The sequence below is a fragment of the Procambarus clarkii genome, chromosome 23, assembly GCF_040958095.1.
Source record: "Procambarus clarkii isolate CNS0578487 chromosome 23, FALCON_Pclarkii_2.0, whole genome shotgun sequence".
Classification (NCBI taxonomy): Eukaryota; Metazoa; Arthropoda; class Malacostraca; order Decapoda; family Cambaridae; genus Procambarus; species Procambarus clarkii.
Window position 1 is genome coordinate 32,904,165 of NC_091172.1, and position 12,291 is coordinate 32,916,455.

The 12,291-nt window shown below is 45.3% G+C and overlaps 1 protein-coding gene across 1 annotated transcript in view; it reads left to right on the forward strand.

Moving 5' to 3' along the window:
* LOC123763991 (soluble guanylate cyclase 89Db) overlaps positions 1-12,291 on the forward strand; it is a gene marked incomplete in the record, with an annotated part of 75,741 nt that overhangs the window by 32,719 nt on the left and 30,731 nt on the right. Inside the window, 2 exon segments of the mRNA XM_069330125.1 lie at positions 2,713-2,819; positions 9,194-9,293. Coding sequence (XP_069186226.1) covers positions 2,713-2,819; positions 9,194-9,293 — 207 coding nt within the window.

Genomic DNA, 12,291 nt, shown 5'->3' on the forward strand with positions numbered 1-12,291 from the left:
CCTCCTGGTGCTGCTCTACCTCCCTGGTGCTGCTCTACCTCCTGGTGCTGCTCTACCTCCTGGTGCTGCTCTACCTCCCTGGTGCTGCTCTACCTCCTGGTGCTGCTCTACCTCCCTGGTGCTGCTCTACCTCCTGGTGCTGCTCTACCTCCCTGGTGCTGCTCTACCTCCTGGTGCTGCTCTACCTCCTGGTGCTGCTCTACCTCCTGGTGCTGCTCTACCTCCTGGTGCTGCTCTACCTCCCTGGTGCTGCTCTACCTCCTGGTGCTGCTCTACCTACTGGTGCTGCTCTACCTCCTGGTGCTGCTCTACCTCCCTGGTGCTGCTCTACCTCCTGGTGCTGCTCTACCTCCTGGTGCTGCTCTACCTCCTGGTGCTGCTCTACCTCCTGGTGCTGCTCTACCTCCCTGGTGCTGCTCTACCTCCTGGTGCTGCTCTACCTACTGGTGCTGCTCTACCTCCTGGTGCTGCTCTACCTCCCTGGTGCTGCTCTACCTCCTGGTGCTGCTCTACCTCCTGGTGCTGCTCTACCTCCCTGGTGCTGCTCTACCTCCTGGTGCTGCTCTACCTACTGGTGCTGCTCTACCTCCCTGGTGCTGCTCTACCTCCCTGGTGCTGCTCTACCTCCCGGTGCTGCTCTACCTCCCTGGTGCTGCTCTACCTCCCTGGTGCTGCTCTACCTCCCGGTGCTGCTCTACCTCCTGGTGCTGCTCTACCTCCCTGGTGCTGCTCTACCTCCCGGTGCTGCTCAGTGTGTGGAAATCTGGCTCTAGTTTGATACTACTTAAATACATAATTTTATGAATGCAAGATAATGATTAATTCTAAGATAGCTCGAAGGACCAGAATGCATTATTAAACGAGAAACAGTGAGTTATGGATCTATGATTATATGTGAATAAATTCTATTAAGCAATGACTAAATTCTATACATTCTAGAGCCAGCCTCCCATGACACATTTTGGGGGGGTCTTCTATGAGATTCGTCTATGTGTAACATATATTATGTAATAATAATAATGATAATATGCACACACATAGATAATGAGAAAATATGTAATGCAAGAAATACTACTGCAAAATAAAGATTAATAATGAATCAATGCAATATAGTATATATGGACTCTAAATAATAAAAGTATTATCTACAATGAAAACTGATTAAATCTCAGCTGTGACAGAGGGACGTAGATGGAGTCCACTGTACAACAGTCTGGAAACAGCTTGAGATAGCGATACTTAGAACACGTGAGTGTGTGGCGGCCACACGCTTCCTCAGGGGCGTTGCACCATGCTGCAATAATGAAATTCCATAATTTCCTCTCCGAACTAGTATTCAAACACATAAATGTAATATCTAAATATTTGGAGGGGAAGGAGCTGCACTTACATGGGGTTATTTTTATCGGCTGCAGCGTCTTGACAGGATACCTATATTAGTTATCATTTGAGCTCAAACTACCACTAAACAAGGTAAAAATGCCTGCCGAACTGGTGTCCATGATTCTGGTAAACTGCGTCCTCAATCTGAAGTTCGGCTGTGTACGGATGACTTCTAGATTGTAAGATTTGTTGGGACCGCTTCGGAACACCGTACTGCTAGTTGATCTAATATGGCGAGTCCTCTCTCCTTCCTTCCCGAAAGTCGCGCATGCGCATTAGCTCCCAGTAGGGGCCCGAGCATAAATTATATTGATTTATTAAAGCTAAATAGGGAAGGAAGTGTTTATGAACATTCTTGATAGTTCAATTAAATACTTTATGTGGTGATGTTTGATTCTCACAGTGCAAGTCAGTTAATGTAGACCGCACAAATAAAACAAGACTCGTTTGGAGGATTTTAGATTATGATATTATTTACTAGAACAGCGAACAAGCTGGGTAAAGGAATTCCAGTAAACTGTTGTATACTAAATAAAGTAAACCTATTACTAAATAATTATTCCTAATAAAGGAAAGTAAATGGTTGAACTTCTATTAGATCTACAGATATGTGAAAATTTATTCTCCGTGAGTGGCTGACGCAACACTACACAATTCTAGGAGAAATTACATGATGTTCCACATCCTAATGCAATGAATTCTATGATACTAAACTACGGATTAGTAATGATAGTTAATTATTACGCTTAGTACAGGAAATACATCCCATTGTAGTAAGGATTAGTAAATGAGTATGAAGCCTAATACAGGAAATACATCCTATTGTATTAGGGATGAGAATAATTGTTGGAAATTTCCAACACTCAGGCTCTGCATGGCCTCAACACTCCTCTATACTTTTGTTTAGTGTTTCACATGTTTCCTGGAGACTTTTGTTTGACAATCTTTCTCTTTTGTCGTTATTTATGTGTCTGTCTGTGTTCTACTCTCAGGGCTTCTCTTCCCCTGTTCTCTTACCTTTTGTTCTTGCCTTTATGCACTGTTTATCTTCTGCTTAACTGTCCAACCTTTTTTTTATCATTGTTAATCCTTTCTGATCACTGTTCATTACTCTTCATCTCCTTTGATCACTGTTCAACACTGTTCACCTCGTTTGATCACTGTTCACCTCATTTGATCACTGTTCACCTCGTTTAATCACTGTTCATCATTGTTCATCTCGTTTGATCACTGTTCACCTCGTTTGATCACTATTCATCACTGTTCACCTCGTTTGATCACTGTTCATGTGTTCCTCCAGTCTCTCTGACTTGCCTCTCCCTCCGCCAGGTTCCCCAAGATGAAGTCACCATCAATGATGGTGCTGGAGTATGACGCTCACGGTGCGCAGCTCCTGTACCGTTCCTGTCGTACCGGCCTCTCTCACTACCTTGTTGGTGAGTCCCTTGTACCGTTCCTGTCGTACCTCACACACATACTCACGTACATTCACATATGGACATCTCATAATACGTCAATGTAAACACAGGATGTAATTCATGCATGCGCATATCCATATGCATAGTGTACAATACGCGCGGATAGAGATACAGATGTACTCAGTATACAATACGTAAAACACATACACAGAGCAAATGTACACATGTAAACACACACACACACATGTATCTGTGTGCGTGTGTGTCAATGTCAGCTTCCATGGAGTGTACACTACTGAGCTACACTACAGTCTGCTACCTGGAAGAGCTTCACCTGCTTGAACAAGCCCGTGAGCTCCTGCCTGTAGAGAGGTTACCTCCCTGGGAGGATGACCCACGTAGGATTATCATCAATGAGATGGCAACGAAAAAATCCAACATGTTACCACAAGAAATGAGGCACAAGTATCTCGAGGAATTTATAAAGAAGCCGAAGATGAACTAGATCAAATCTAAACTGACGGGTCATCTAATCCTGTCAATGGCAGGGCTGGTGCAGCATACACGGTAATCAAGGATAATACCTTCCAACGCAGAAATGAAGAAAAAGCACGTATTGAGAACTATGCCTCTTCAACGCAAGCAGAGCTAACTGCCATTGTTATGGCGTTAAGGTTTCTTGAACGGAACACTAATGGTGCAGTGATTTGCACCGATTCAAAAGCAGCACTGCAAAACCTAAGTAAAAATCGGGCAGAAAATCTTGCAATAGTCGCTGAAATTAAGAGAGCTGTGAGAGTACTTACCAACCAGGGAAGAGTCGTCAAGTTTCTGTGGATCTCCTCCCATGTTGGGATATTTGGGAATGAACGAGCAGATGTGCTGGCTGCTGAAGGCGCCATATTGAATACTTCATACCCAAGACTCTACTACAAATTAGAGGTATTGTCAGGCAACATCACCGTGACAAGGTAACTGAGGAAAGGAGGATAGAAACACAAATCAGCGAATCTGTACGATGGTACAACATGGTTGCAGCTGGCAATCCCAATCATTATGGACGAAGAGGAGGTGGCCGCGGGAGAGAATCAGTAATAGCAAGAATCCGTCTTGGATACAAATATCCATGGAGATACGGAACGGAAACAACAGTTGATCAGCGAAGTTGCAGAATCTGTGGTGAGAGTGATGGACACCGCCTTGACCACTACCTGAGAGAATGTTAACATCTGAGAGACATTAGAAATATGTGTAGAATATTGTCCCACATTGTCTGAATTAGGAAAACACTATTTGTCAAATATTGATGCTGTTCTTAAAAGATTCCCCCATTTTGCACCCGCAAGATAACGTAAGCTTTTAAGGGTTAACAGAGGTTAATCTTCTTGTTTGAGGAGTTGTTCACTTGAGACAGTTCAGCAAGTCCCAGCTGTGTCTGGGTACAAGTGACAGGATGAACAACCCAGCAGGTTTTCTTCCTTTTGGGGAGTGTTGTACATGCTGCTATGGCGGTGTGTCCACTCACAAGATGAGTGGCGCTGCCCAATAAACTCGCCCCTCGGGGCAAAATTTTTTTTTACTACTGAGCCTAAACAGGTCTCAGAGCTAGATGAGGAAGCAGCCCCTGACGAGAAACTACTAAATTTTGAGGTAACAGCAGAGGAAGTAAGACTACAGCTAGTGATTATACAGTCACTGAATATAACTAAAGCAGCCCGTCCTCCAAAAATAGGGAGGTAAATGTAACAGCACAAGTAAGTGCAATTATGTACTATTCATAGCAGTCAGGAATTGTACTTATTTTCACTTAGTATTAAACCGTACTGTCAAATATATTGTGAATATTTGAGTTTACCTGAAAAGCTGAATAGAAAACCACAACCTAACCTAACGTTCTTAGTGTTTGAAGATAACCAGTTTATTGCTTCATAATTACAATTAGTACTTAAACTATAGCTATATTGATATTACAGTTTTATAAAACTAATAAAGCAAAACTAAAATATATTCATAAATTGTAAAGTAACTCAGGATATTTTCAAATTTTGAATAAAATCTTTATTTTTAATCAAATTTAAAAAGAAATTCCTGATATTTAAAACTTGTGTAACGCAAATTGAAATTGAGAACTTCATCCTAAAATTCTGAATGTCTTAACAGAAAACGAGGAGAATAAATGGGGAGGTATATGTAACAGCCCCATAAGTGCAATTATGTATTATGTATGACAGTAAGGAAATGTACTTATTATACTTAGTATTAAACCGTACTGTCAATTCGGAGGATGGGTTGCAGCCAAGCTACTGGGCCAAACAGAATATTCACCATGGATGTTAAAGGAAGCAGCACAGGCCCTCAGCGTACCTCCAGCACAAATCAATAATGAGCCACTTACACAGGGAGAATTGTCCAGCTGCTGAAAGAAGGCAAAGGTGGTGCCATTATACAAGAAAAGAGATGGAGAAGAGGTACTTAACCACAGACTAGTGTCGCTCACAAGCATCCCTCGCAAAGTACTTGAAAGAATTATAAGGTTAAGACTAGTTGCACTCCTGGAAAGAATTAGGTTTGTCATAAACCTCAACACGACTAATTTAGAGCAGGAAAATCATACCTGACGAACTTCCTGGAGATTTATGATAAAGTAACGAAAATAAGCCAAGATAGCAGAATGAGCAGATTGTATATTTCTGAACTGCCAGAAAGTCTATGATACAGTGCCACACAGAAGGCTACTATACAGACTTGAGAGGCAGGCGGGAGTAAACGGAAACGCACTGTCATGGGTAAGGAATTACCTGACAGACAGGTGTCAGAGAGTGACAGTGAGGGGCGAGGAGTCGGACTGGCGTACAGTAACAAGCGGGGTGCCTCAAAGAGCGGTGTTGGGACTAATTCTATTCCTCATTTATGTAACTGACTTGACTGCATGAGTTGAGGCTTTTATGTCAATGTTTGCAAATGATGCAAAACTAATTGCTGAGGATTGAGACAGATGAGGAGTGTAACATTCTCCAGGATGACTACAACATGCAGGGATAGTCATGCAGAGATGGATGCTAGAGCTCAACGCTAACAAGTGAAAGGTGATGGAAATAAGGATAGGAGGCAAGAAACGGAAAGTCCGGTATACGATGAAGGGAAACTACCTCCCTATAAAGACTAGAGAAAACGACCTGGGAGTGGACGTAACACCAAACCTAACTCCAGAAGCTCATATAAATAGAATAACGTCAGCCGCATACTCTACTCTGGCAAAAGTCAGAACATCCTTCAGAAACTTGAATAAGGAGGCTTTCAGATCACTGTATACCGCCTATGTGAGGCCAGTCTTAGAGTATGCCGCACCATCCTGGAACCCCCATCTAAAAAAAACACGTAAAGACACTCGAAAAAGATCAGAAGTTTACAACGAGACTCGTCCCAGAGCTACGAGGGATGAGGTACGAAGACAGACTGAAGGAACTAAACTTGACGACGTTATGAAGGAGGAGGGAGAGGGGGGAACATGATACAGACATATAAAATACTTAGAAGGATTGACAAGGTGGAAACAGACGAAATATTTACAATGAATAACAATAGAGCAAGAGGGCACGGATGGAAGCTTGAGATTCAGGTGTGTCATAGAGATGTTAGAAAGTTTTCTTTTACCGTAATAGTAGTAAGTAAATGGAGCAACCTAAAGGAGCAGAGTGTTGAGGCTAACTTCATTCATAACTTTAAAAGCAGATATGATAGGGAAATAGGACAGGAGTCATTGCATTAGACAAACAACGGCTAGAAACGTGGGGTCCAATAGCTAGAGCTTGATCCTGCAGGCACAAACAGGTGAGGACAAACAGGTGAGAACACACACGGCTGAATATTGACAAAGTTCAGAAATATTGTTTACTGACAAAGAGTTTTAATTTGTTGTGATCATCCCTTATGAAGTTGGTCTTTGATGAGCCCGGGCCGTGATGCTGGTACATGGTGGGTGTGGTGGTAGGTGGGGGACCAACAGGTGGGTCTAGTGGTAGGTGGGGGACCAACAGGTGGGTCTAGTGGCAGGTGGGGGACCAACAGGTGGGTCTAGTGGTAGGTGGGGGACCAACAGGTGGGTCTAGTGGTAGGTGGGGGACCAACAGGTGGGTCTAGTGGTAGGTGGGGGACCAACAGGTGGGTCTAGTGGTAGGTGGGGGACCAACAGGTGGGTCTAGTGGTAGGTGGGGGACCAACAGGTGGGTCTAGTGGTAGGTGGGGGACCAACAGGTGGGTCTAGTGGTAGGTGGGAGACCAACAGGTGGGTCTAGTGGTAGGTGGGAGACCAACAGGTGGGTCTAGTGGTAGGTGGGGGACCAACAGGTGGTAGTGGTAGGTGGGAGACCAACAGGTGGGGGACCAACAGGTGGGTCTAGTGGTAGGTGGGGGACCAACAGGTGGGTCTAGTGGTAGGTGGGGGACCAACAGGTGGGTGTAGTGGTAGGTGGGGGACCAACAGGTGGGTGTAGTGGTAGGTGGGGGACCAACAGGTGGGTGTAGTGGTAGGTGGGGGACCAACAGGTGGGTGTAGTGGTAGGTGGGGGACCAACAGGTGGGTGTAGTGGTAGGTGGGGGACCAACAGGTGGTAGTGGTAGGTGGGAGACCAACAGGTGGGTGTAGTGGTAGGTGGGGGACCAACAGGTGGGGGACCAACAGGTGGGTGTAGTGGTAGGTGGGGGACCAACAGGTGGGGGACCAACAGGTGGGTCTAGTGGCAGGTGGGAGACCAACAGGTGGGTGTAGTGGTAGGTGGGGGACCAACAGGTGGGTCTAGTGGTAGGTGGGGGACCAACAGGTGGGTGTAGTGGTAGGTGGGGGACCAACAGGTGGGGGACCAACAGGTGGGTGTAGTGGTAGGTGGGGGACCAACAGGTGGGTCTAGTGGCAGGTGGGAGACCAACAGGTGGGTGTAGTGGTAGGTGGTGGACCAACAGGTGGGGGACCAACAGGTGGGGGACCAACAGGTGGGGGACCAACAGGTGGGGGACCAACAGGTGGGGGACCAACAGGTGGTAGCGGCTGGTGTGTCAAGTCGTTGTAACTTTAATGAAACTATCGATCTTTCCAGCGCGACGGCCGCCGACCGTACGGTACGACGCCTGAACTGTTAGTGGGAGGGAGGGTGAGGGAGGGTGAGAGGGGGGGTGGGAGGGAGGGTGAGAGGGAGGGTGGGAGGGAGGGAGAGAGGGAGCGTGGGAGGGCCGCGGTGATGCTGCGAGAAGATGGGGAGAGGGAGCAAAGAGATAAAGTAAGGAGAGAGTAGATAGGATGATGATCTGGGTAGCAGTATGAGAGAGAGAGAGAGAGAGAGAGAGAGAGAGAGAGAGAGAGAGAGAGAGAGAGAGAGAGAGAGAGAGAGAGAGAGAGAGAGAGAGAGAGAGAGAGAGAGAGAGAGAGAGAGAGAGAGAGAGAGAAAGGGAGGGGGGGAGGAGGGTATGGGCATCTTGGGTTCACATGTCGAGTACACAACACTGTTGACACTGTAAGTATACAACACTGTGTAATTAGCAAGGTGTAGTTACAGGATGAGTGCTCCGCTCGTGGTGTCCCGTCTTCCCAGTACTCTTTGTCATATAACATTTTGAAATTATTGACGGTTTTGGCCTCCACCACGTTTTCAACCGCAAAAGTAAGGTTTCTAATGTTTTTTTCGAAAGCTGTGTGTGCGTGTGTGTGTGTGTGTGTGTGTGTGTGTGTGTGTGTGTGTGTGTGTGTGTGTGTGTGTGTGTGTGTGTGTGTGTATGTGTGTGTGTGTGTGTGTGTGTGTGTGTGTGTGTGTGTGTTCTCACCTAGTTGTACTCACCTAGTTGTTCTTGCGGGGGTTGAGCTCTGGCTCTTTGGTCCCGCCTCTCAACTGTCAATCAACAGGTGTACAGGTTCCTGAGCCTACTGGGCTCTATCATATCTACACTTGAAACTGTGTATGGAGTCAGCCTCCACCACATCACTTCCTAATTCATTCCTTTTGTCAACCACTCTGACACTAAAAAAGTTCTTTCTAATATCTCTGTGGCTCATTTGGGCACTCAGTTTCCACCTGTGTCCCCTAGTGCGTGTTCCCCCTTGTGTTAAATAACCTGTCTTTATCTACCCTATCAATTTCCTTGAGAATCTTGAATGTGGTGATCATGTCCCCCCTAACTCTTCTGTCTTCCAACGAAGTGAGGTTTAATTCCCGTAGTCTCTCCTCGTAGCTCTTACCTCTCAGCTCGGGTACTAGTCTGGTGGCAAACCAGGGTGAGGTCTGGTGTGTGTGTGTGTGTGTGTGTGTGTGTGTAAAATTACCCAACTGCTCATCTGCCTGTCAAGAATCCCTTTCACCTTGTAATTATCATCACCTGCTGATGGTGGGCCACTCCTCCCTCAGGTCAGCTTCTGCAGATCGCCAGAGACTTCTTCAACATGACCCTCAACGTGGAGATCCTGCGGGAGGAGACAGAAGGCTCCTCCTTCTGCACCACCTTCAGGTAACTGCACCACCTTATACCTACTCCAACCCTCCGCCTTCAGGTAACTATTAGTTCCATCTACATGCAGATAATTCACTCCCCTCACTGCCTTCAGGAGCGTGTTCCCCGCCCCTCCCCCACCCAGCCTTCAGGAAACCCTCACAGGTTCCCGTTGCACCTTCAGGGAACATGGACCCTCTCCCTTCACCTTCTTAAATAAAGAACACCTTCCCTCTCTCCTCCCACGTGACCCCTGGACACTCGGGCCTTGGCCGCCTGGTTGCCCACTACAGTTGGCGCTCTACCACTCAATGTTAGAAGTAATGAAACCCTGAAACCTTTGAATGTCCTCTGAGTTCTCCCGCCCAGCTGCTTGGGCGGGAGAACTACAGGCTTTCGCTTCTGTGGTATTGGGTTCAAGGCTCCCATAGCCGGCGTGAGAGTTTTATTGACTTACATAAATATATATATATATATATATATATATATATATATATATATATATATATATATATATATATATATATATATATATATATATATATATACATATATATAATCTTATATGTATTAGCCAAGTGGTCGGGTTCACGTAGTCTCTATTCATTAGGTCATGTCTCATGTATATTTATAACCCAGTCTCCCAGTGACCCAATTACACCCTGTAACTACAGCCAGTTATTGCCTAACTGCCTTTCATTATGCAATCACAAGAAATTACCTAATTTTTAGTAATATAGTAAAATGGCCGCTTGCCATTAGTGGGGGAAGGAAACGCTGTATTTGTTATTCAGCTCTGATAATTATGTTTCAATGTTATGACATAACGACTATCCCTGTGTGTGTGTGTGTGTGTGTGTGTGTGTGTGTGTGTGTGTGTGTGTGTGTGTGTGTGTGTGTGTGTGTGTGTGTGTGTGTGTGAGCGGAAAGAAAATTAGTTAGTAGTTATGTTGAGACGATTTCGGGGCTTAGCGTCCCCGCGGCCCAATCCTCGACCAGGCCTTTTTGTTACACAGACCCCAGGAAGCAGCCCGTAGCAGCTGTCTAACTCCCAGGTACCTATTTACATATAAATACATATTTAGAAGTGTTATGTGGCACTTTAGGAAGTGTCATGTGGTGCTTCAGTAAGTGTTATATTGTGCTTCAGTAAGTGTTATGTGGTGCTTCAGGAAGTGTCATGTGGTGCTTCAGTAAGTGTTATATTGTGCTTCAGTAAGTGTCATGTGGTGCTTCAGTAAGTGTTATGTGGTGCTTCAGGAAGTGTCATGTGGTGCTTCAGGAAGTGTCATGTGGTGCTTCAGTAAGTGTTATATTGTGCTTCAGTAAGTGTCATGTGGTGCTTCAGGAAGTGTCATGTGGTGCTTCAGTAAGTGTTATATTGTGCTTCAGTAAGTGTCATGTGGTGCTTCAGTAAGTGTTATGTGGTGCTTCAGGAAGTGTCATGTGGTGCTTCAGGAAGTGTCATGTGGTGCTTCAGTAAGTGTTATATTGTGCTTCAGTAAGTGTCATGTGGTGCTTCAGTAAGTGTTATGTGGTGCTTCAGGAAGTGTCATGTGGTGCTTCAGCAAGTGTTATGTGGTGCTTCAGGAAGTGTCATGTGGTGCTTCAGTAAGTGTTATATTGTGCTTCAGTAAGTGTCACGTGGTGCTTCAGTAAGTGTTATGTGGTGCTTCAGGAAGTGTCATGTGGTGCTTCAGGAAGTGTCATGTGGTGCTTCAGTAAGTGTTATATTGTGCTTCAGTAAGTGTCATGTGGTGCTTCAGTAAGTGTTATGTGGTGCTTCAGTAAGTGTCATGTGGTGCTTCAGTAAGTGTTATGTGGTGCTTCAGGAAGTGTCATGTGGTGCTTCAGTAAGTGTTATATTGTGCTTCAGTAAGTGTCATGTGGTGCTTCAGTAAGTGTTATGTGGTGCTTCAGGAAGTGTCATGTGGTGCTTCAGGAAGTGTCATGTGGTGCTTCAGTAAGTGTTATGTGGTGCTTCAGGAAGTGTCATGTGGTGCTTCAGTAAGTGTTATATTGTGCTTCAGTAAGTGTCATGTGGTGCTTCAGTAAGTGTTATGTGGTGCTTCAGGAAGTGTCATGTGGTGCTTCAGGAAGTGTCATGTGGTGCTTCAGTAAGTGTTATATTGTGCTTCAGTAAGTGTCATGTGGTGCTTCAGTAAGTGTTATGTGGTGCTTCAGGAAGTGTCATGTGGTGCTTCAGGAAGTGTCATGTGGTGCTTCAGTAAGTGTTATATTGTGCTTCAGTAAGTGTCATGTGGTGCTTCAGTAAGTGTTATGTGGTGCTTCAGGAAGTGTCATGTGGTGCTTCAGTAAGTGTTATGTGGTGCTTCAGGAAGTGTCATGTGGTGCTTCAGTAAGTGTTATATTGTGCTTCAGTAAGTGTCATGTGGTGCTTCAGTAAGTGTTATGTGGTGCTTCAGGAAGTGTCATGTGGTGCTTCAGGAAGTGTCATGTGGTGCTTCAGTAAGTGTTATATTGTGCTTCAGTAAGTGTCATGTGGTGCTTCAGTAAGTGTTATGTGGTGCTTCAGGAAGTGTCATGTGGTGCTTCAGGAAGTGTCATGTGGTGCTTCAGTAAGTGTTATATTGTGCTTCAGTAAGTGTTATATTGTGCTTCAGTAAGTGTCATGTGGTGCTTCAGTAAGTGTTATGTGGTGCTTCAGGAAGTGTCATGTGGTGCTTCAGTAAGTGTTATATTGTGCTTCAGTAAGTGTCATGTGGTGCTTCAGTAAGTGTTATGTGGTGCTTCAGGAAGTGTTATCTGGTGCTTCAGGAAGTGTTATCTGGTGCTTCAGGAAGTGTTATCTGGTGCTTCAGGAAGTGTTATCTGGTGCTTCAGGAAGTGTTATCTGGTGCTTCAGGAAGTGTTATCTGGTGCTTCAGGAAGTGTTATCTGGTGCTTCAGGAAGTGTTATCTGGTGCTTCAGGAAGTGTTATCTGGTGCTTCAGGAAGTGTCATGTTGTGTTTCAGTAAGTGTCATGTGGTGCTTCAGGAAGTGTTATCTGGTGCT